This window comes from Podarcis cretensis (genome assembly GCF_951804945.1).
Source record: "Podarcis cretensis genome assembly, chromosome: 3".
NCBI lineage: Eukaryota > Metazoa > Chordata > Lepidosauria > Squamata > Lacertidae > Podarcis > Podarcis cretensis.
Window position 1 is genome coordinate 2,414,996 of NC_137172.1, and position 23,976 is coordinate 2,438,971.

General features: G+C 47.6%; 1 protein-coding gene across 1 annotated transcript in view; it reads right to left on the bottom strand.

Annotated features, from left to right (window-relative positions):
* The window catches only part of SCARA5 (scavenger receptor class A member 5), a 97,741-nt gene that overhangs the window by 41,893 nt on the left and 31,872 nt on the right, over window positions 1-23,976 (bottom strand). The window contains exon 4 of the mRNA XM_079968804.1: window positions 1,776-2,450. Within this exon, the coding sequence (XP_079824930.1) occupies window positions 1,776-2,450 (675 nt within the window). The remainder of the gene's footprint in view (window positions 1-1,775; window positions 2,451-23,976) is intronic.

The following is a 23,976-nucleotide window of genomic DNA, read 5'->3' on the forward strand; positions in this document are numbered from 1 at the left end:
CCAGATGTGGTCTGACCAAGGCAGAATAGAGTGGGACTATGATCTGGATCCTAGACTTCAGTCGATGCAGCCTTGAATAGTGCTAGCCTTTTCTTTTGCTGCTGCATCACCCTGTTGACTCATGTTCAGCTTGTGGTTCACCGAGACCTCTAGATCCTTTTCACATGTACTACCGACAGGTCAGGTGTCCACCGTCTTATACTTGTACATCTGGTTCTTTCTGCTTATGGGTAGAAGCTGACATTTGCCCCTACTGAATTTCATTCTGTTAGTTTTGGCCTAATTCTGCAATCTGTTAATGTCATCCGGAATCCTGATTCTAGCTCCTGAGTTATTAGCTACCCCTCCCAATCTATTACCACCATTTACATATTATCATTATTGGTTAAATTTGTATACCACCCTTCATCCATGGGGTGGTTTGCAGCATAAAAATACAAGATGAAAACATGACCTTTAAAGCCCTAAACGGCCTCAGTCCAGTATACCTGAAGGAGCATCTCCACCTCCATCGTTCTACCTGGACACTGAGGTCCAGCGCTGAGGGTCTTCTGGCAGTTCCCTCCCTGCGAGAAGTGAGATTACAGGGAACCAGGCAGAGGGCCTTCTCAGTAGTGGCACCCACCCTGTGGAACGCCCTCCCACCAGATGTCAAAGAGAACAACTACCAGACTTTTAGAAGACATCTGAAGGCAGCCCTGTTTAGGGAAGTTTTTAATGTTTGATGTATTACGGTATTTTAATATTTTGTTGGAAGCCGCCCAGAGTGGCTGGGGAAGCGCCACAATGTTACCGTATTTTTTGCTCCATAAGGCGCACCGGACCATAAGGTGACCTAGTTTTTAGGGGGGAAAGCAAGAAAAAAAATCTTATTCCCCCCCCCCCCCAGCACCAAAGAGCAAAGAAGCCAAAACAGAGAGCGGGATCCATCTCACTGGCTGTCTTGGCTTCCTCTTTAGCCGCGCACAACCTCTCCTGGTTGGAGAGGCTGCATGCGGCTTTGGCAAAAGGAACCCGAAGCCTTTGGAGCGCAGCGCGAGTTCCCACTGCGCTCTGAAGGCCTTCAGGCGGCTATCCCTGAAGCCTGGAGAGCGAGAAGGGACGTTGCGCACCGACCCCTCTCGCTCTCCAGGCTTCCACGAAAGCAACGCGTAGCCTCCGGAGCGCAGAGGGAGCGCTCCCTCTGCGCTTTGGAGGCTTCGCGTTGCTATTGCTGAAGCCAAGGAGCCTGCATTACCTCCATAGGACACACACACATTACCCCTTAATTTTTGGAGGGGAAAAAGTGTGTGCTATAGAGGAAAAAATACGGTAATTTATATGGGACGAGAGAGGGCTGATTTTGGTGTGCTATTTAATTTGGCCGTGCCTCGTCCTGCACCTGCAGCTCATTAAACATGTGAGAACGAGTCAGCAAGTTTGTGAGAATGACTCAGCACAATATACAGTATAAATGCTCATGTGTTTGAGGCAAGCTTCAGAGCATTGTTTACATGCTGCAAGGAGACTGCATCTACAATTGTGTAAAACTGTATTATACCGTCAGTAAATCAACTGACTCTTCCTAGAACGGTTTGGTGTTGCTTTGTTCTTTTGGCACACTCTGCTGGCATTGCGATGGGAACTCTGAACATGCCCCAACATAAAACACATAATAGAAGCAAACCAAACCAATAACCCCCCCACCCTCTATTTTGTTCCCTGCAAATTTGTTGAGCGTTCCCCTGTCCGCTCATTCCCAGTGAGAATAGCGGCCTTTCCCACACCACCCCTACCTCGTATGACCGAGATGTCCCTCAGGGCAATGGAGTGCTCCCAGTCCTTGAGTCGCAGGTCCTCGGTCACGTTGTTGAGGATGGCCAACTCGTGCTTGAGCTGCTGCTCCATGGCGATGTGGACGAGGCGCATCTGGCGGGCGTCCTCGCTGGCGTTGCTGATCAGGACCTGCAGGTCCTGGATGCGGGTGTGGTGGATTCCCACGTCGTAGGACAGGGTCCGGTTCATGCTGCCCACCTCCCCGCCCACCATGGTCAACTGGTCGCTCAAGCCCTCCACTCGGGACGCCAGCTGCGTCAGCAAGCCCTCGTGGTGCCTCAGGAGTAGACGGCTGCTGTTCCCCTCCACGGAGACCTTGTAGATCTCCATCTGTGCCAAGTCACTCTGCTGGCTCAAAGCCTCTTGTAGGCTGGAGACCGCCCGGTCCGTCTGATCCGCTTGGGACCGCAGGCTTCCGAGGGCCCCTTCCAGCTTCTGAAGGGAGCTGGTCATCAGCAACAGAGAGTCAGAGTGGTTCTGGAGAAGGTCCTGGAGGCGCCAGATGTGGTCCAGGAAGTCCCCTTTGAATGGTTGCTGCAGGACCTTCAGCTGGAGGTCCCGGAAGCTTTCGTTTAACCGGTTGACGTTCCCTGTTAGTGCCTTCAGGTCTTCTGGAGAGCTCTGAGGCCTGGAAACTGGGGAGAGAAGAAGGAGGCATCTCAAGGCACAGAGGAAACCATAGATCCCTCAGTACATGTCTCCCTGTACATGGGGCAGTGGCTGAGACTCCAATACTTTGGCCACCTCATGGGGAGAGAAGACTCCCTGGAAAAGACCCTGATGTTGGGAAAGATGGAAGGCACAAGGAGAAGGGGACGACAGAGGACGAGATGGTTGGACAGTGTTCTCGAAGCAGCCAGCATGAGTTTGACCAAACTGGGGGAGGCAGTGGAAGACAGGAGTGCCTGGCGTGCTCTGGTCCAGGGGGTCACAAAGAGTCGGACACGACTAAACAACAACAAGTTTTTAGAGGAGGAAAACATGAAAAAAAATATTCTGAATCAAATGTTGTACTAAACTATTTAAAGCAGCAAAGCAGGCAGCTCCTGTCCGCTTTGCTGCTTTAAAGTGAGCCACGGAGGAGGGATGGATGGGAGCCATGGTTCCCCTTCCTTCCCTCCTCCGTGGCTCACTTTAAAGCAGCAAAGCGGACAGGAGGCTCTTACACGTCCCTCCTCCATGCAGCATTCACTTCATAAGATGCACAGACATTTTCCCTTACTTTTTAGATGGGAAAAAGTGCGTCTTATGGAGCAAAAAATACGGTAAATGTGGGAAGATTCAGGACTGATAAAAGAAAATCCTTCTTCCTACAGCATGTAGGTAAACTATGGAACTCCCTGCCACAGAAAGCAGTAATGAGCACCAACTTGGACGGCTTTAAAAGAGGATGAGACAAATTCATGGAGGACAAGGCTATCCGTGATTATGAATGACACCAATTGTCAGTTATTTCATTTCATTTAGTGTCTGCTATTTATTTATGCAAAAATCCATATCCCGCCCCCCTGGTATCTCCATGCCAGTTGGGATGGCCAACCGCAATGAAAACCCACTATAAAATTGATTTTTTATGGCAGTGTTTCATTGTTTTCGCATGGCATTGTTGAGTACCTCTTGCAGAGTTCTAAACATTCATCGGTTTAGAAGTGGTTTCAGCTAAAATGAAATCGTTTACGAGGCATGCAGAGAGAAATTTGGAAAGCACATCTATGAATTCATCTCAAGCCTAACTTTCTAGCAGAGTTTGGGGACGGTCTCTTTGCTTCCCAAGTTCTGACTCTCTGGGGGTGTGAAGGAAAGATCACAGAAGGGCTGGAAGCTCCTTGGGGTTTTTGTTGCCCAGCTGTTTAAAAATGTCCAGGTCCTTGAAGAAGGCCAAAAGGACCAGGTTGCATTGTCTGTCCTGCCTGCCTCCTCCTTTAATTGCTTAATAATCAGCTTTGCTTTCTGGATTGGCAATTTGGAGCCTGGACTGGACTCTCTGCACTGTAATTGACTCCAGCTGAGGTTTGTGGGCGTTCTGGAGTGGGAAGCTGGCAGAATCCCTGGAGCTGCCAATCATTGACCCTGGCAAAGAAGCTGAGATTAAAGGGCAAGTGAATTTTAAGAGATGATCCCAAAGAGGGATACACTAAACCCTTTTAAACCCAAAGTCTAGGGAAGGGGAAGGAATAAGATTCAGTCCACCTTGAGAGGCAAACCTTCTTAATCGACACATTTGAATGCAATGAGAGAAGCAGAGCACAGCTCTCCTTTGAAATTTGCACTTCTCTGAATTTTGCAATGCAGTTCTCCTGAACTTTGCATCTTAGACAAAATTGCATATTGTTATTAATTTTTGGGGGGAGGAGGGGTTGAGTCTGGGTCCCTTCCAAACCTGCAATCTTGTTTCTGTGAGGGTAGAATGCATAAGCAGAAGCCTGTCAAATCAGCTGCTTTGTGGAGGTAATGGCTTTGGCTGGCTAGACAAGTACCATGGACATATCCAAAGAGGTTGCTCTGTTGCCGTGGAGACAAGTGGGTGGGCCTTTTCCTACCTCAGCTGGCTGGAGGGGACAAGAAAAATGAGAACCTGGGGAAAACCAAAACAGATGGATCACCCATCCCTAATCAAAACATCGCACAAAAATGTGTTTATTAGGAGAACATAAGAGCCTGCTTATGGAGGAGACTCTTGAGAGTCCCATGGACTGCAAGAAGATCAAACCTCTCCATTCTGAAGGAAATCAGCCCTGAGTGCTCACTGGAAGGACAGATCCTGAAGCTGAGGCTCCAAGACTTTGGCCACCTCCTGAGAAGAGAAGACTCCCTGGAAAAGACCCTGATGTTGGGAAAGATGGAGGGCACAAGGAGGAGGGGACGACAGAGGACCAGGTGGTTGGACAGTGTTCTTGAAGCTACGGAGATGAGTTTGACCAAACTGCGGGAGGCAGTGGAAGATAGGAGTGCCTGGTGTGCTCTGGTCCAGGGGGTCACGAAGAGTCGGACACGACTAAACGACTAAACAACAACAACAACAACAACAACAACAACAACAACAACAACAAATAAATGGACACACCGCAAAAATGTGTAGAAATGAATCGGGGGGAAATGAGACATGGGGAGAATTCTTGACCACTATCACATGTTCCTCCTCTACAAACTTTTCCAGAGGCACCAGAGCCTACTAACCTCTTGAGCCAGCTCAAAGACCAGCTCAAATCTGGAACTGCAAACATGGAAGGCTTCATCCTACAAGCAGTGAGTGCCAAACCAGAGACAAATATAAGCCAGGGGGCATCTGCTGGCCTTCAGAGAAGCCGCAGAATTGACTCTTCATTCCAGAAGGATGTTTTCAGAGAACTGAGCACAAATGGTATGAGGGCAGGCAGAAGGAACTGGGGATGTTTAGTCTAGGGAGGGAAAGTTTTGAGTATTTTAAATATTTAAAAGTATGTCAGGGGGGGAAGGGAGAACAGTTTAGTCAACCCATCAAAAGCAGGAGACGAAAAACACTTGTTTAAAGTGGAGAGAGGTGGAAACAAGGTTTTGCAAAGCACCCTAGGAGCCGCTTCTTAAGAATGGTAGAGTTGGGATCCCAGGGTCATCTAGTCCAACCCCACTCCTTGCAACTGGTATTTAGAGGAATACCGCTTCTGGCAGTGAAAGCAGGACATGGTCATCATGGCTAATAGCCACTGATTCTCCACTAATTTCCCATGGCTGTTAGTGGAAAGGAGGAAGCAATTTGGACTTTACTTATTTATTTCATACAATTTATGTAGCGCTTAAGGTCCGTATAGTTCAAGCCATGGTTTTCCCAGTAGTGATGCATGGAAGTGAGAGCTGGACCATCAAGAAGGCTGATCGCCGAAGAATTGATGCTTTTGAATTCTGGTGCTGGAGGAGACTCTTGAGAGTCCCATGGACTGCAAGAAGATCAAACCTCTCCATTCTGAAGGAAATCAGCCCTGAGTGCTCACTGGAAGGACAGATCCTGAAGCTGAGGCTCCCAGACTTTGGCCACCTCATGAGAAGAGAAGACTCCCTGGAAAAGACCCTGATGTTGGGAAAGATGGAGGGCACAAGGAGAAGGGGACGACAGAGGACGAGATGGTGGGACAGTGTTCTTGAAGCTACCAGCATGAGTTTGACCAAACTGCGGGAGGCAGTGGAAGACAGGAGTGCCTGGCGTGCTCTGGTCCATGGGGTCACGAAGAGTCGGACATGACTAAACGACTAAACAACAACAACAACAACAATGGAGTGCTTGATTGCAGAAAAGAGGTTTCTGCCTCAGCAAATGAGATGTCTACAGCTGCCCCACTAGACAAGACCACATCTGTTTCTGGTGCCCAGTTTGAGAGGTCACACCCAGAAGCTATGAGCTCTTTCAGTTTACATATTTATACCTTGCTTCCTTCCCTTGCCCCACGCACAAACAATTTTTAGACTAAAGTGGCTTGCAAAGGATAAATGCAGGTGCGAGCACACAAGACGGGAGTGCAGAAATGAAAACAGGAAAGGAGAAATTGAATGGTTCACCAGACAAGCAAAAACTGGACATTCAAAAATAGGTTGCAAAAAACTGCGTGAGGGCCACCTTTCACGAAAAGAACAGCAGCTGAGGCTAAAATCCTTTCAGTTGTGGTCCCAAGAGCAAACATTTTGCACAAGACTGTTTGTATCTGCGAGGCTACATTATGAAAACACGCTTCCTTATTGGAAACAGGGGTGTTGGGACACAAAGATGGGAAAAGGAAGACAACAGAGGACAAGAACTTTTAAAAAAGAATGGGAACAATTTCTAATGTACTCAGGAGACCATTGTAAGCAGATGAAAACATTATCAGGATTTTAATCTCACTTGTAAGGTAGCAAAGGCTAAGGATAATTCAGATGGACCAAAAATTTGGATAACAGATTGATATGCAGTTCTAAATGTTGACATAGGTAAAAAAGGGAAAGGTAAAGGACCCCTGGATGTTAAAGTCCAGTCAAAGGCAGCTATGGAGTTGCGGCACTCATCTCTCTTTCAGGCTGAGGTGGCCGGTGTTTGTCTGCAGTTTTGTGGGTTGTGTGGCCAGCATGGCTAAACCACTTCTGGTGCAACAGGACACCATGACAGAAACCAGAGCGCATGGAAACACCGTTTACCTTCCCACCACAGTGGTACCTATTTATCTGCTTGCACCAGCGTGCTTTCAAACTGCTAGGTTGGCAGGAGCAGGGACTGAGCAACGGGAGCTCACCCCGTCGCGGGGATTCGAACTGCCGACCTTCTGATCAGCAAGTCCAAGAGACTCAGTGGTTTAGACCACAGCGCAACCCGCATCCCTATGTTGACATAAGAACCCATGGAGGGGATGGGGGGGCGGAAGTCTGGAGATTCAGAGAAATCTCTTTACAGTCATAACTCGTGTTGCGTTTGCTTCATGATACGTTTTTTCAGGTTGCGTCCTGCGGCGACCCGGAAGTACTGGAAAGGGTTACTTCCGGGTTTCACCGCTCGCGCATGCGCAGACGCGCAAAATGACTTCATGCACGTGCGCAGATGTGGCAAATCGCGACCCGAGCAGACACGGGTTGCGTTCGGCTCATGTTGTGAATGGGACTCCGGAACGGATCCCTTTCACAACCAGAAGTACCACTGTATATAGTTTTGCAATTCTCTCTGAGATGAACTTGCAATTGTAAAATCAAATAAAAATGATTTCAAAGAGGAAAAGGAAGACCGGCCATATTCAGCTGGGGGCTCCTGAATGTCAAGGTTTCAAGGTTTCAACCTATGTGGTTGCTGCTTCTCTGCGGGGACCCCCCCCCTTACTGGGAGGGACTGATGCGGTTGCTAGGCAACCCCTGTTGTGTGTTCCACAGCTGGCCAGGACCGGAGCAGCAACATGGGAGGGAGGGAGGTTGAAAGGATACGCACAGGCCAAAAACATGGGTGGAGCACCCAGTTCTTTGTGGGCTCCAGAACTGGCTGCAAGTTGAGACCTGTGGTGTAAACATGACTTTGGCCTTGCCGGTCCAACTAACACCCCTTCCAAAACAAAAAAACAGAAAACCCTACCACTAAGCCATGCTCTCTATGCACAGCAAAGGAAAAAGTTAAATGCAAAAGGAATGCAGCAATTCAAGCCCATTTTTCTTTCCACTTCTAGGGGGTTAAAAATGTTCTGCAAGGCTGGGGCAATGCAGGATGAGAGCCAGACCCAAGCAAATAATAATAAAATAGTCATTATGGGGGGGGGGGGGATATTCCTAGTATCCACCTGGTCCCGAGCCCCCAGTGATGCAACTGCTTGTTTATAGTGAGGGGGAAAGGAAAGGATATTAATGGAGCACATTTGGTACAAATTAGAGCACAGAGCGCAGCCGGCAAGCTTTCAGGTTGCGCTAAGCAGGCTAGGCTGTGGGATTTGAAGAGCTGGTCGCTAATTGGAGGTGGAACCGCAGGGGGATTTTGGGGAAAAGAGGATATGGAGATGGGATTACATTCTCCGCGGAGCGAAAACAGCTCTGGCTGCTTAAACTGGCCTGGTTTTCTCATGGTGCTCTGGCGCTTGCTGCTGGGTGCGATTTTTCGGCAGGGAGAGGCAGTTGCCACAACCAGGAGGGTTATTTATTATTTGAAAATCCTTCTCTGGTGGGGACATTCTCCTGCACAAGCTGCACTGAAAGAAGCAGGAGCTGACCCTCTCCGAACCACTATTCCCCGGGAAGAGGGGCTGGCTGTTAAAGACCTACATTGGCTCCCAGTACGTTTCCGGACACAATTCAAAGTGTTGGTGCTGACCTTGAAAGCCCTAAGCGGGGGTGGAGACGCTCCTTCAGGTATACTGGACCGAGGCCGTTTAGGGCTTTAAAGGTCAGCACCAACACTTTGAACACTGGTCTTGAAAGACCTACATTGGCTCCCAGCACGTCTCCAAGCACAATTCAAAGTGTTGGTGCTGACCTTGAAAGCCCTAAACGGCCTCGGTCCTGTATACCTGAAGGAGCGTATCCACCCCCATTGTTCTGCCCGGACGCTGAGGTCCAGCTCTGAGGGCCTTCTGGCGGTTCCCTCATTGCGAGAGGCAAAGCTACAGGGAACCAGGCAGAGGGCCTTCTCGGTAGTGGCGCCCGCCCTGTGGAACGCCCTCCCACCAGATGTCAAGGAAATAAACAACTATCTGACTTTTAGGAGACATCTGAAGGCAGTCCTGCTTAGAGAAGTTTTTAATGTCTGATGTTTTATTCTGTTTTTAATCTATTGGGAGCCACCCAGAGTGGCTGGGGAAACTCAGCCAGATGGGAGGTGTATGTATGTATGTATGTATGTATATAATAATAATTATTATTATTATTATTATTATTATTATTATTATTATTATTATTATTATTACACTGGGAACTGCAGGAGGTGAGATGTCTTCTTGTGCTTGGATCCTATTTGTGGGTTTCCCACAAACATCTGGTCGGCCACTGTGAGGACAGGAGGCTGAACTAGATGGGCCACGGGCCTGATCCACCAGGTTCTTCTGCTCTTGATTGAGGGCTGCAGTTGTCCTCAGGTCCTGCTTATGAACTTCCCTTGAGGGCATCTTTGGCCATGGTGCCTTGACCCAACTGCAGGACTCTTCCATTCCCCCGTCCTTACCCTGCTTAACATTTGACTAAAAACATGAGATTGCCTTCTAGTTCCACGCAGTGTTTCTTCCTGATCTTTGCCAGGGCAAGGAGCCCCAGCTTTGCAAGAAAGGGAGGGGAAGGGGGAAAGTGTTGCACACTCTGCAAGATTTCCACGTGGCTGGTCCTTGCACAAACACTAGTCACAGCTCATCTCTTTGTGCTGCCATCTCATCTGCAGGAGGCCAAAGCAAGGATGCGTTTCTCTGAGGTTTCTCCGGGTCTCAAGGCAGGCACAGGCAACGAGTCAGAGCTTTTGAAGAAACAAAAACATCTCTCCAAATGCATTTTTATTTTTATTTTTATTTTAAATTAAGAAGTTCTCTCTTTGAGCCTGCAAACACAGCATGTCAATTGTCTCACAATTTCCACACTTCCTGGCGCAGAGCTACAGGGCTGGAAGAATTTTGGGTGGTTTAGCTGACAGAGTGTTTGCTGGGACAGGACCAGAAAGGAGACAAGCATAAAAAAAGAAAACAAAAAACGGGAATAAAGTCTATTTGTAGAAGCACATAAAGTAGATTTCAGGCTCCAGACAAGTTAGTGGAACCTATTTGATAATGGGACCCCCACTGGCAGTAACAGGGCTGGTTCATTTCCTGGTTCAGACATGCGGCAATCATTGCACCTCTGGGATCTGGATTCGGGATAAAAAGATGGGTGGAAAAGTTTCTCTGAAAAGCTCAGAGTTGCTTTCCTTTGATCAGAGGGCTTCTGCTAAAGGAGGGAGAGCATGTGCAGAGTTATTCTCACCAGCAAGAAAGGCTGAAGCATTTGGGACCTCGCTGTGGGTTAAACCACAGAGCCTAGGACTTGCTGATCAGAAGGTCAGCGGTTCGAATCCCCGCAATGGGGTGAGCTCCCGTTGCTCGGTCCCTGCTCCTGCCAATCTAGCAGTTCGAAAGCACATCAAAGTGCAAGTAGATAAATAGGTACCGCTCCAGCAGGAAGGTAAACGGCGTTTCCGTGGGCTGCTCTGGTTCGCCAGAAGCGGCTTAGTCATGCTGGCCACGTGACCCGGAAGCTGTACGCCGGCTCCCTCAACCAATAAAGCGAGATGAGCGCCGCAAGCACAGAGTCAGCCGTGACTTGACCTGATGGTCAGGGGTCCCTTTACCTTTACTATGCGGCAGAATCATGGAATGTCTTTAATATTATGCAGGGGAAGGAGAAAGGGGAGAAAAGAAAGATTTTTTTCTCCCTCTCTCCTCACATTAAAACTTGTGGATATTCAACGCAGCTGGGTGAAATGAGGTTTGATTTCATCCCTCTATCAGCAAGTCAACTTGAGGAGAAAACGAGATGGGTCGGGGAACAGGAAAACAAATCACACCCACTCAGTTTGCTCCGTTGCTCTCTAATAAAATCCACGGCCCGGTTCAATTGCTTCCACACGACTACAATTAGATTTGGCAGGGATGAAATGGAGCGGAACATTTCCCCAGCCCTCCGCCTCCAAGCCATGATAGCGAGAGCTGGCTGTGATGTTGCTGTGATGGAAAGCAGACCTGGGTGACTGTCAAGCCCGGAGGAAAGAGGGTCGGGCGAGGCTGGCCCAAGGCAGGAGCCAGATCAGAACCAGGTGGGATCCATTCTGCTGGTCCGTTGGGTCAAACCGATCCCAGATGGTGCTAAAGCGGTTGACTTATCGATCGGCCGAAGTTGCAGGTGTCACATAACACCTGTTCTGCATTTGCAAGAACTCAATATCCTACCCTTTGGAACTCCCTGCCACTTGATGCCTTTCCTGTACTCTTTCTAGAGCTTGTTAAAAACATTCTTGTTTGAATAAGCCTACCCAGATGTTCAGAAAATCGATGCGAGTTTTTATCTGTTTTCGGTCTGCTGTTATTTTAACTTTCTGGAAGTTATAAATTATTGTTAATTTTTATTATGGATAATTTCATTGTTTTATCTCTTTTTTTGTAAACCACCTTGAGGTTTGTTTTACAATCAAGTGATATATAAATTTTATAAAATGCAGTGGTCCCTTGGTTCTCAAACGCCATTGTACTCAAACAACTTGGAACCCAAACACTGCAAACCCAGAAGTAAGCGTTCCAGTTCTGAACATTTTTCAGAAGCCAAACATGCTCCATTTTGAGTGTTACGCTTCCGATATGAGTATAACGCTGAGGTCTGTTTTTGCTATTTATTTTGAATTTTTGTTTTTGCGGCTTTTTCGTTTTGTTTTTGTGACTGTGTGGAACCCAGTTCAGCTACTGATTGATTGTGTGACTGCAGTACATTGTTTATTGCTTTCATTTTATGGATCAATGGTCTCGTTAGATAGTAAAATTCATGTCTTATTGCTGTTTCAAGGGTTGTTTTTAAAAGTCTGGAACGGATTAATCCATTTTGCATTAGTTTCTATGGGAAAGCGCGCCTTGGTTTTGGAACGCTTTGGTTTTGGAACAGACTTCCGGAACGGATTAAGTTTGAGAACCAAGGTACCACTGTAAATAAATAATAGTATTACTTGTTAGATTTATATACCAACCTTCATTGAGATATCACGGGACGGTTTACATGCCTGTCACTTTTAATCCTAGCTGCCCGCTTTTTCTGACTGAGCCAATGGGAATACAATGTGTGCACCTGTAGGTTTTTTAAAAAATTGTTTATATTAAAGATTTGATGCAGGAAAAGGAGTAACTCGGCTTCCAGGTATCAAAAACAGCCAGTCGACCAGCACTGCCTTGACTGCTTGCAGATGTTGATTTCAGGCTGCCGCAACCACAGAGGTTGTGATATTTCAGCTTGCACAAACACATACCATGCAGAATGGGTCATTTGCAAATGGGCTTGCTGGCTGACTAGCCCAGCAAAGAGGCTGATGTCCTGGGAGGATGCAGGGGGAGGGAATCGCCTTGCAAGTTTCGTGGTTTTGGACATACTGTTCTACCAGTCTGTTTATTTTTTAAAACCTCTCCTGGTCCCTTCTTACCAAGTCTGCTGGAGGAATCACTTCTGCCCTTGGTCTGTGTTTTTTCCCCACTTGGACCTCACACCTGGCAACGGGGTTATTCTGAAAAGATTCAGAACAGGCTGGATTTGCAAATCCCATTGCCTACGCTCCATGGCTGAAGCCTAAGGACCGCAAACAAGCCTAAACTAGAGCTCTGAAGGCCTTCCTGCAGAATTTCTGAGCACAATTCAGAGTGTGGGTGCTGACCTTGAAAGCCCTAAATGGCCTTAGCCCAGTATATCTGAAGGAGCAGCTCCACCCCCATCGTTCTCCCTGGACACTGAAGTCCAGCTCTGAGGGCTTTCTGGTGGTTCCCTCTATGCGAGAAGTGAGGTTATAGGGAACCAGGCAGAGGGCCTTCTCTCCCATCGAGGAAATAAGGAAATAAACAACTATCTGACTTTTAGAAGCCACCTGAAGGCAGCCCTGTTTAGGGAAGTTTTTAATGTCTGGTGTTTTTAATATTCTGTTGGGATTCACCCAGAGTGGAAGGGAGAACCCAGCCAGATGGGTGTGGTATAAATTTACTATTATTACAGACATACCTCGGGTTACAGACGCTTCGGGTTACGCGTTTTCAGGTTATGGACGTGCCAAAACCCAGAAGTACTGGAATGGGTTACTTCCGGGTTTTCGCACTCGCACATGTGCAGAAGCACTAAATCACGCTTTGTGCATGCACAGAAGTGCCAAATAGCGGCCTGTGCGTGCGCAAACACGGCGCTGCGGGTTGCAAACGTGGCTCCTGCATGTGGAACGCCCTCCTATCAGATGTCAAAGAGATAAACAACTACCTGACATTTAGAAGACATCTGAAGGCAGCCCTTTTTGGGGAAGTTTTTAATGTGTGACATTTTAATGCATTTTTAATATTTGTTGGAAGCCGCCCAGAGTGGCTGGGGAAACCCAGCCAGATGGGTGGGGTACAAATAAATTATTATTATTATTATTATTATTATTATTATTAGCTCTGCTTCCTTGGATTTATCTCTGTCGGGGTAACGGCCGGTCCTGATCCTCCAGCAACTCACCTCCCTGTCTCGCCCGAAGGTGAGCACTCCTCCTGCGAGTACTCAGGTCTCCTTCTCTCAGACCTCAGTCTCTGCAGCTCGGGAGACGTCAGTGGGTGACTAGACCCAGAGGCCATCTCGGCCTCCCCTGACCCAACCGGCAGTGGAGCAGCTGTAAGTGATGGCCCAGCTGGAGGCAACGAGGAAATCCCCACATCTGGAGCCAGGGCAGGCTCAGGCCCCTGACTCAGCCCAGCTGGGTACCTGTGCAGACTGGGACTCTTCAGAATCAGGCCCCAGACTTGGTTCAGATGCAGCCTGAGGCATAGGACCCAGTGCGGACTGAGACTCCTCCGGCTCTGAGTTCGAGTCCGAGTCCCAGGCCATCACACTCAGGAGGTTTTGGACTTTCCTTCCTTGGAGGTTTTTAAGCAGAGGTTGGTTGGCCACTTGTCACTGATGCTTTTAGTTGAGATTCCAGCATTGCAGGGGGCTGGGATGGATGACCTTTGGGATCCCTCCCAACTCTCCAGTTCTAGGATTCTATGACTATCTTATGTTCTTCCTGCTCTTGCCTCAGCTTGTGGTCAAACACCTTTGCTCTCACATTTTCCTCCCTGGCAAAAACAGATGAGCTCACTCGGGCTGGCAGCCTCGCTTTTGGCTGTTTACTAGGGCCGCACGATTCACAGGCCAACCTGGGCCTCCCTTTCCAAGAACGGGCGTTTTGTTTTGTTTCTTATCCATCGAAGCGTGTGTTGGATCTGCCTGGCTCAGATACTCACTGGAGATGCAGCCAGGAATTCTTCAGAGCAGGCCTTGGCTCAGAGCAGAAGCATGAATGCGCTTGCTTTGTGCACCACCAAAACAGTTCCTCGATTTGTCAACTTCCCGGTGGAATAGTGGCATTGTAGAGCTGAGTCTTTGTAGACTTTCTAGTTTCATCTTGACTTCTGAGATCACTGAGAAGAATCTCTGCTTTTTTGAACCCTCAGCATGTAATCTCTTGCACATCTGAGTCCTGGGTGTGAATTCCAACCCCAGAGGGTGATTTTTCATTGTAACTGATTTTAAAAATGAAGCCTCCATGGTAATTGTAGGCTCTGAACTTTATGGTCTTGCTGGGAGGGGAGTGTCTTTAGACAGCAATGTATTGTTGTGGGTTTGGAGAGGCCCAGTCTGGATGATGCCCAGAGTTCCCTTCTGATTCACAGGGTCCTGTGCCCAGTGAGAGTTAGAATCTAATTTTTGTTGTTTAGTCATTTAGTTGTGTCCGACTCTTCGTGACCCCCTGGACCAAAGCACACCAGGCCCTCCTGTCCTCCACTGCCTCCCACAGTTTGGTCAAACTCATGCTGGTAGCTTCGAGAACACTGTCCCACCATCTCGTCCTCTGTCATCCCCTTCTCCTTGTGCCCTCCATCTTCCCCAGCATCAGGGTCTTTTCCAGGGAGTCTTCTCTTCTCATGAGGTGGCCAAAGTCTTGGAGCCTCAGCTTCAGGATCTGTCCTTCTAGTGAGCACTCAGGGCTAATTTCCTTCAGAATGGAGAGGTTTGATCTTCTTGCAGTCCATGGGACTCTCAAGAGTCTCCTCCAGCACCAGAATTCAAAAGCATCCATTCTTCGGCGATCAGCCTTCTTTATGGTCCAGCTCTCACTTCTGTACATCACTGCTGGGAAAACCATAGCTTTAACTATACGGACCTTTGCTGGCAAGGTGAAGTCTCTATAGAAGGTTCTATTGCTGAAGTGGTCAGACAAGTTTCTTTGTGAGACAATGACCTCAGCTGGCTACTTAAAGGTCCTCATCAGCATCCCCAAAGTATTGTTGTGGGTTTGGAGAGGGCCTGTCTGGATGATGCCCAGAGTTCCCTTCTGATTCTCAGGGTCCTGTGCCCAGTGATTGTAAAGATTGCAAAGGTTGTAAGATCTACCACGAAGTGATGGGGCTCTCCAGACTAATGAGTGGGCCATTCCTCTACCCCTCATCTCCTGCCAGATAGGAGAAGAAGTTTTAGGTTTTAGCAGAGCTGGATGCTGGAGACACAGAGACCTGCTTGCTTTGTGCTGGATCCAAAACTGTGACTAACGCAGAAGCCAGATCTGTTGGGATGATAAACTTCTGAGCCTTATGATCAGCTTGTAAATAAAACCATATATTCTAAAGACACCTCAGTCTCCACTGACCCTCATTCCAAGGAAACTGAACCCTAGGTAAACATCTGGAACCCCTGGAGTCTCCCATTGCTTGGAGACTGGGGTGGTGTGTAACGGGATATTACTTCAGCCGTGAGTTGCACAATTAACCTTTCTTTTCTCCTGGCAGTCTGCTGGCATTCCATGCTTTAAAACTCCTTCAACATTCCTGGCATGTTAAAGCAAAGATAGGTTTGCCAACCTTGATTTGGAAAAAGAAAGAAAGAAAAGGAAATCTATATGTGTGCAGTTTTGCATTTTAAACCCATGTCAATCAAAGCACGCCATGACTGCGGGGATATAACAGAGCCTGCTTCTGAAGTCCAGATGCTGAACACATTTCTGCCATGTTTTTGTGGTTGAAAACGATTGTGTCTTTTTAATGCCTGCCTCAAATCTGAAATTGTTTTTATAATTAGAATAATTATGCTTTTTGGAATGGCTGCAATGGTTTTCATTGTTAAATAACTTTAAGGCATTCAATGGGAAGTAATTCATGAATGGAATATATAAGTTGAAGATCATGGAGGAGAACACTATCAATGTCCAGACAGCAGTCACGAAATTAAAAGACGCCTGCTTCTTGGGAGAAAAGCGATGACAAACCTAGACAGCATCTCAAAAAGCAGAGACATCACCTTGCCAACATAGTTAAAGTTCTGGTTTTCCCAGTAGTGATGTATGGAAGTGAGAGCTGGACCATCAAGAAGGCTGATCGCTGAAGAATGGATGCTTTTGAGTTATGGTGCTGGAGGAGACTCTTGAGAGTCCCATGGACTGCAAGAAGATCAAACTGATCCATTCTGAAGGAAATCAGCCCTGAGTGCTCACTGGAAGGACAGATCCTGAGGCTGAGGCTCCAATACTTTGGCCACCTCATGAGAAGAGAAGACTCCCTGGAAAAGACCCTAATGTTGGGAAAGATGGAGGGCACAAGGAGAAGGGGACGACAGAGGACGAGATGGTGGGACAGTGTTCTCGAAGCTACCAGCACGAGTTTGACCAAACTGTGGGAGGCAGTGGAAGATAGGAGTGCCTGGCGTGCTCTGGTCCAGCGGGTCACGAAGAGTCGGACACAACTCAACGACTAAACAACAACAAAGAAGACAGGTTAGATCTGCCAGAGACTGTTTTGCAGGGATTTCTGCATTGCAGGGATTTCTGCATTGCACTAGATGCCCCTTCGATGCCCCTTCTACCATTCTGATTCCATGATCCCAAGTTGAGAAAAGCATCCCCATGAATCAAACGGCGAAAAGGCTGGAGACAGATTGCACGATGGAGGCAGGAGACAACAGAGAAACCCCTTGCCCCCAGAGCCAAGAGGATAGCATGGAGAGCTTTTCCTTCAGAGCTGCTCCCTCTTAACGTTCATAAATGTTCTGCTATGTGGAAAGCCATGTATAAAGTGGTACATTGCATTTTCAAAGAGGTGGGAGAGACTTCTTTGAGAAAGCATTCTTTGGGGTAGTTTGATCCACTGTTGGGACCCAGTTTGGCTTAAAAATTAATCAAATCCTGTTCAGCTTAATTGAGTTTTGGGAAGCCAAGCCCATTGCACAACCAGCTCTCCCCCGATATGGGGATCTATGTAACAGCCAATAAAATGCCGTGCACTTAAACTAAATATTATTGCTGTGTCCAAACAATGGGCTGCAATAAGGAGGCTGGACAATGCAGACCATCTCTTGAAGCTGTTTATGAAAAGCTTTACTGGGATCATTGTGATATCTGGCTGGCCTCTTAGACTCCCATTGTACTCATAATATCAACTTTCTTCCTTTCTTTCCAAAATTTGCATTTTGGTGCCTCTTTTTGAGCAGAGAGCTGCATTGCGATGTGTGAAATCCAAAACAGAATTGTACTCTGACCTGTGCATTAACCCGGGAGGTACAAATTGGGACAGTTTGCTTTGCAATGAGGAGCAAATGACCTTTTCTTCCTGCTGCAGACTGGATCTGGGGAGTTGTGCACACAGAGATGTGCTTTGCCACTGAACTATGGACCTTTCTCCAAACCCCCAGGCCTGTGTTGGATTCAGTCTTGAAAGAACTGTGCACCAAGATTTGTGTTATAATCCTCTCAAAATGTTTTCAGTCTCCCAGATGTAGAAAAACAACAACCCAGGCTGACAAGACATGTGTTTGCCCCCAAATTCTGTTGATGCGTGGCTCTTTTCTCCCCCAGAAGGGGCCCTAGAATGTCTGCTGTATTTCTGTTAGTAAGGAGACAGTCCCGCAGATTTTTCTCTGTGTACGGTTTCACTTTGCATTTAATTTCATGAGATCTTTTAAAGGCCTCTCAGCAGAGGAGGAAATGGAACTGTATCCCGTGTTTTTGTGGACCGTCCAAAGTATATTGAGGGGTTCCAATGGAAACAAACATGAAAGGCGCAGGAACGTAACAGAGGGTTTGGGCTTTATCGTTCTCAACTCCAGGAAAATGGCAAGAATTATCTGTTACTATCTTCCATAGGGCAGTTCCTGGGCCATGAGGGTTGCATCTGGTCTGTATGCAAAAAAGGTTTACTGGGTTTGGGAACAGAGGGAATGCATCTTAGCAGTGGCCAAACTCAGTGCAGTTTTTAAAACTGAGATTGCATCATCATCATCATCTGATTTTGCATACCACTCTTCATTGAAAGATCTTAGGGTGGTAAAGGTAAAGGGAACTCTGACCGTTAGGTCCAGTCGCGGACGACTCTGGGGTTGCGGCGCTCATCTCGCTTTATTGGCCGAGGGAGCCGGCGTAGTACAGTTTCCGGGTCATGTGGCCATCATGACTAAGCCACTTCTGGTGAACCAGAGCAGCACACGGAAATGCCGTTTACCTTCCCGCCGGAGCAGTACCTATTTATCTACTTGCACTTTGATGTGCTTTCGAACTGCTAGGTGGGCAGGAGCAGGGACCGAGCAACGGGAGCTCACCCCCTCACGGGGATTCAAACCACCGACCTTCTGATCGGCAAGCCCTAGGCTCTGTGGTTTAGACCACAGTGCCACAGTCTAAAAATACAAAATGAACATTGCAAGGGGGTGGATTGGATGACCTTTGGGTACATTCCAACTCTACCATTCTATGATTCTATTTGGACACTGTGGGGAAAGTAGCAACTTTTTTTTGTGCTCTCTCTCTCTCTCTCTCTCCCTGTGTGAGATCATTCCAGGAAGGGGGATCAACGTGACTGGAGGGATTGATCCAAATGTGACAATGAGCCTGGAAAGGTTCTGGGTAGCCCAGTTTAAAAGGATGTGGACAAGCTGGAAAGTGTGTAGAGGAGGGCAACCAAGAGGATCAAGGGTTTGGATACTAAGCCTTATGAGGAACGGTTGAAGGAGTTGGGTATATTTACCCTGGGAAAGAGGATACTGAGATGAGATATGAGAGCCATCTTCAAATATCTCAAGGGCTATCGCATGGAAGATGGAGCAAGCTTGTTTTCTCCTGCTCTGGAGCATAGGACTCGAACCCATGGCTTCAAGATTCAAGAAAGGAGATTCCAACTAAATATCAGGAGGAACTTTCTAATAGTAAGAGCTGTTTGACAGTGGAACAGACTCCCTTGGGAGGTTGTGGGCTGTCCTTCCCTGGAGGATTTCAAGCAGAGGTTCTATGATTTGCTGGAAGTTAAGAGCCTTTTAACCCTTTAAGAGCCTTAAAGCCCTAAACGGCCTTGGCCCAGTATGCCTGAAGGAGCATCTCCACCCCCATCGTTCTGCCCGGACACTGAGGTCCAGCACCGAGGGCCTTCTGGCAGTTCTCCCCCTGCGAGAAGCAAATTTACAGGGAACCAGACAGAGGGCCTTCTTGGTAGTGGCGCCTACCCTGTGGAATGCCCTCCCATCAGATGTCAAGGAAATAAACAACTATCTGACTTTTAGAAGACATCTGAAGGCAGCCCTCTTTAGGGAAGTTTTTGGTGACTGATATTTCAATGTATTTTTAATGTTTTGTTGGAAGCCGCCCAACAATCCGTGCCGGATTTACGTATAAGCTAAATAAGCTATAGCTTAGGGCTCCACTCTCTTGGGGGCTCCCCAAAAAATTAAAGGAAAAGAAAACCTGGATGTACAGTTCCAAAATATAAGATAAAAAAACCGAAATAAAATGGCTTTAGATACCTATTAGGTCCATCAATTACCATATAGCATATATTCAACACAAAAAAAGAGTGACAATTTGTTGTTGGCAAAGTACAGCTGCACATATAAAGGGACCCATTACCTTCAGGAGCTGAGGGCCTCATCAAACCTAAATACAGGGTAGGGCAGGGCAGGGAAGTTGGGGGGGGGAGGTGATACCCCCCATCTATTTCTTAAGTGACTTCAAAGCAATCCATTACAATCTATTGCAGGCTAAGATGATGCACACACATGAATTTGTGCGTCTGTCTGTGCTTGGCTACCCAGAGTTTAAATACATGACCTTTCACACAGCCTTTCAAACAGAGGTATTTGGAAAGAACCCCTAACTTGGCAGAGAGAGACAGAGAGAGAGAGAGAGAGAAGACCTGAAATACAGGCCAAAACTGTATCAATACAGGACGTAGCATTTAAATTGAAATTTGGGACAATCCTACAAAGAACTCACGGAGCGTACATCTCTTTCTGGCTATTTGCCTGCAATCCAAATGCATCCACATTTCAACTGATTAAACTTGCATATTTCGGATTTCTCGCAGAGTTTTGTTTTGCTTCGGCGGAGAACCTCAGCAGCCCTACTCACTATTTTCTCATGGTTCTGGGTCACATATGTAAGCTCCTCGGGGCAGGTGGCTCGTTCTTCTTCAGTCAATGGCCTGTTGCAACTCTTTCCTGGCCGCCTGTCAAGAGTGGTTTTGAGTCCAGCCGGCCTAAGCTATGCAGCCTGCGTTATCTTTGGAGGGTCAAACCACACGGTCCCAATAAACCGGTCTCTGAATCACTATGGGAGACATTTCATGTTTCTTGGGCTTTTGCCAGCTGCCCTTTCCTTCCCAGCCGGAGGGTTTTTTTAGCCTGGAGTGTCGTTGGATTAGGCAAGAACTGTTAAATGTGCTCCATCGCCACAGCTGAGAACCGCTCTCAAGCCCCTTGCAGGCAAAGGATATTAAAAACTCGCCTGGTTCCAAGCAGCATAAATCATCTTCAGCTTCCTGTTTTGCAAGGCTATGGGTGAATCATGGGAATTTTGGCACAGAATCTGCCTTGGTGGCCCCGTATGATGACCTCTGTCAGGAGAGAGACAGGGGAATTGTGTCCTTGTTCATTCGCCTTGACCTCTCAACTGCTTTTGATACCATTTATCGTCACATCCATCTGGGGTGACTGTCCGACTTGGGGGTGGGTGGCGCTGCTTTGTGGTGGTCCTGGTCCTACTTGGATGGTCGTTTCCAGAAGGTGATGCTTGGGGAGTGCTCTTTGGCGTGATGGAGCCTTCAATGTGGGGTTCCTCAAGGCTCAACTTGGGCAAAAAAAATGAGAGGCACAAATACAAGATGGGTGACACCTGGCTTGAGAGCAGTACATGTGAAAAGGATCTAGGAGTCTTGGTTGACCACAAACTTGACATGAGCCAACAGTGTGACGCGGCAGCTAAAAAAGGCCAATGCAATTCTGGGCTGCCTCAATAGGAGTATAGCATCTAGATCAAGGGAAGTAATAGTGCCACTGTATTCTGCTCTGGTCAGACCTCACCTGGAGTACTGTGTCCAGTTCTGGGCACCACAGTTCAAGAAGGACACTGACAAACTGGAACGTGTCCAGAGGAGGGCAACCAAAATGGTCAAAGGCCTGGAAACGATGCCTTATGAGGAACGGCCAAGGGAGCTGGGCATGTTTAGCCTGGAGAAGAGGAGGTTAAGGGGTGATATGATAGCCATGTTCAAATATATAAAAGGATGTCACATAGAGGAGGGAGAAAGGTTGTTTTCTGCTGCTCCAGAGAAGTGGACACGGAGCAATGGCTCCAAACTACAAGAAAGAAGATTCCACCTAAACATTAGGAAGAACTTCCTGAGAGTAAGAGCTGTTTGACAGTGGAATTTGCTGCCAAGGAGTGTGGTGGAGTCTCCTTCTTTGGAGGTCTTTAAGCAGAGGCTTGACAACCATATGTCAGGAGTGCTCTGATGGTGTTTCCTGCTTGGCAGGGGGTTGGACTCGATGGCCCTTGTGGTCTCTTCCAACTCTAGGATTCTATGATTCTATGATTCAATCCCATCCCCTATGTTATTTTGAGTGCAACTTTCTCCCAATTGAAGTGCAGAGTGTTTGAGGACCAGGACATTCACGGGGAAACCAAAATGCTTGTTTACAAAGCTATTGTACTTCCAACTTTACTGTATGCTTGTGAAACATGGACCACTTATAAACGCCTTCTCCAACACCTTGAAAGATTCCATCAAAGGCGTCTCTGAAAAATCTTACAAATCACTTGGGAAGACAGGTGAACTAATACCAGTGTACTGGAAGAAGCAAAGATCACCAGTGTCGAAGCAAGGACTCTTCAACATCAACTTCGTTGGACTGGTCATGTGGTGCTGATGCCTGATATCGTCTTCCGAAGCAACTACTCTATTCCGAACGTAAAAACGGAAAGCGTAATGCTGGTGGTCAACAAAAGAGGTTTAAAGACTGTCTCAAGGTAAATATTAAAAAATGTAGTAAAAAAAATAGGGAAACACTTGCCTGTGAGTGCTCCAGTTGGAGAACAGCCTCTACCAAAGGTATCCTGGGCTTTGAAGACACTCCAACTCAGGACGCAAGGGAGAAACATGCTAAGAGGAAGGCATGCTTGGCAAACCCTCACTGTGATCAACTCCCACCCAGAAACCTATGTCCCCACTGTGGAAAGATGTGTGGATCCAGAATTGGCCTCCGCAGTCACTTATGGATTCACTGTGAAAACCGTGTTTATGGAAGACCATCTTACTTGGCTATGAGTGATCGCCAAAGAAGAAGAAGACATGAAACCGCTGGGTGGGGTCATCCAAGGTTTCAAGTACGTTGTCAGCAGTATCCTGATGACACTCCGCTCTATTTCTCTACATCTGCAGGTGAGGCAGTGGCAGTGCTGGACCAGTGTCTTGCCTCGGTAATGGACTGGATGAGAGCCAAAAAACTGAAACTCAATCCAGATAAGACTGTGAGCGGGTGGTTCCCTAAACCGGAAGACTGGAAGGTTGCCTGATCTTTATGGAGTTAAGGTTCAATGTGTTACTATTAGCATATAAATGGGTCAGTGTGTCTGGCTGTTAAGCAGAAGGTTCATGGTCTGAGCCCAACTAGGAACGGCTGTGGGCAGGATTCCTTCACTGCAGGGGGTTGGACTAGATGGCCCCTGAGGTCCCTTCCAACTCTACAATTCTATGAAAAGGTGTAAGTGTGGAGGAGCCCATACTGCTCTTGAACAAAGAGGACCTATATTTGCTCCTTGCATATGAAGGCTCCTAGATCCCTTCCCTCCTCACCGAGCCCTGTGGCTGGATCAGGCCCATGTGGTCCAGCATCCTGTTCTCACAGCGGCTGAATTCCCCGAACAGCATAGGAATGCAGGTAGACTGCCTCTGAACCTGGAGGCTCCATAGGAAGTTCGGAAGACCTCGCCCCCTGCAGATGGACCAGATCTCAGGCAGCATCTGCTCTAATAGTGGCCGACCAGATGGGAGAAGCTGGCAAGCCGGACCTGAGAACAACACCTCTGTCCTCACTTGTCCCGGGAACTGGCATTCGGAGGCATCACTGCTTCCGTCCGTGGAATGAAAATGTAGCCATCACTGGTCCAGCGAGCCCTCCTGTCATTCATCTCTGCAGGCGGTAAAAGATTTGGCACCTACACAGCAACCCAAGAGTCGGAGTAAAGTTGATGGACTCAGAGGCGAGAGGCGTTGCTGCTAAGAGATCTCCGCTGTTAATGCTGCAGATTTAACCAGCCAGCCAAAATAAGGTCAGCCTAATTAGCCAGTGATTCATCGCCCTGTTCTTCCTCTAGGAATTGTGGAGCTTTATATTCCAGGCACATTTCAATTTCATCCTCCACCCAGGGAGAAAGATTTCTACCGTGGGTGGGAAGGCAGATGTCAGCATAGATGATCCCCAACCACCTTCTGCAAGGACAAGAGTCCAGGATCCGTCCATCCATCATAACAATTGCCATGTTTTTCCCCCGCCCATTCAGAGAAAAATTAACAAAAATTTGACATTATGACAGCCCCTCCTTGGAAATGAAATGCCTTCTTTGTTCTGATCGGAATCAGATGTGGCAAAAGGGGCTTTGGAGTGCAGCAAGGCCACACATGAAATCTTAGACTCATGGAATTGGACAGTTGGAAGGGACTCGAATGGAGGTTC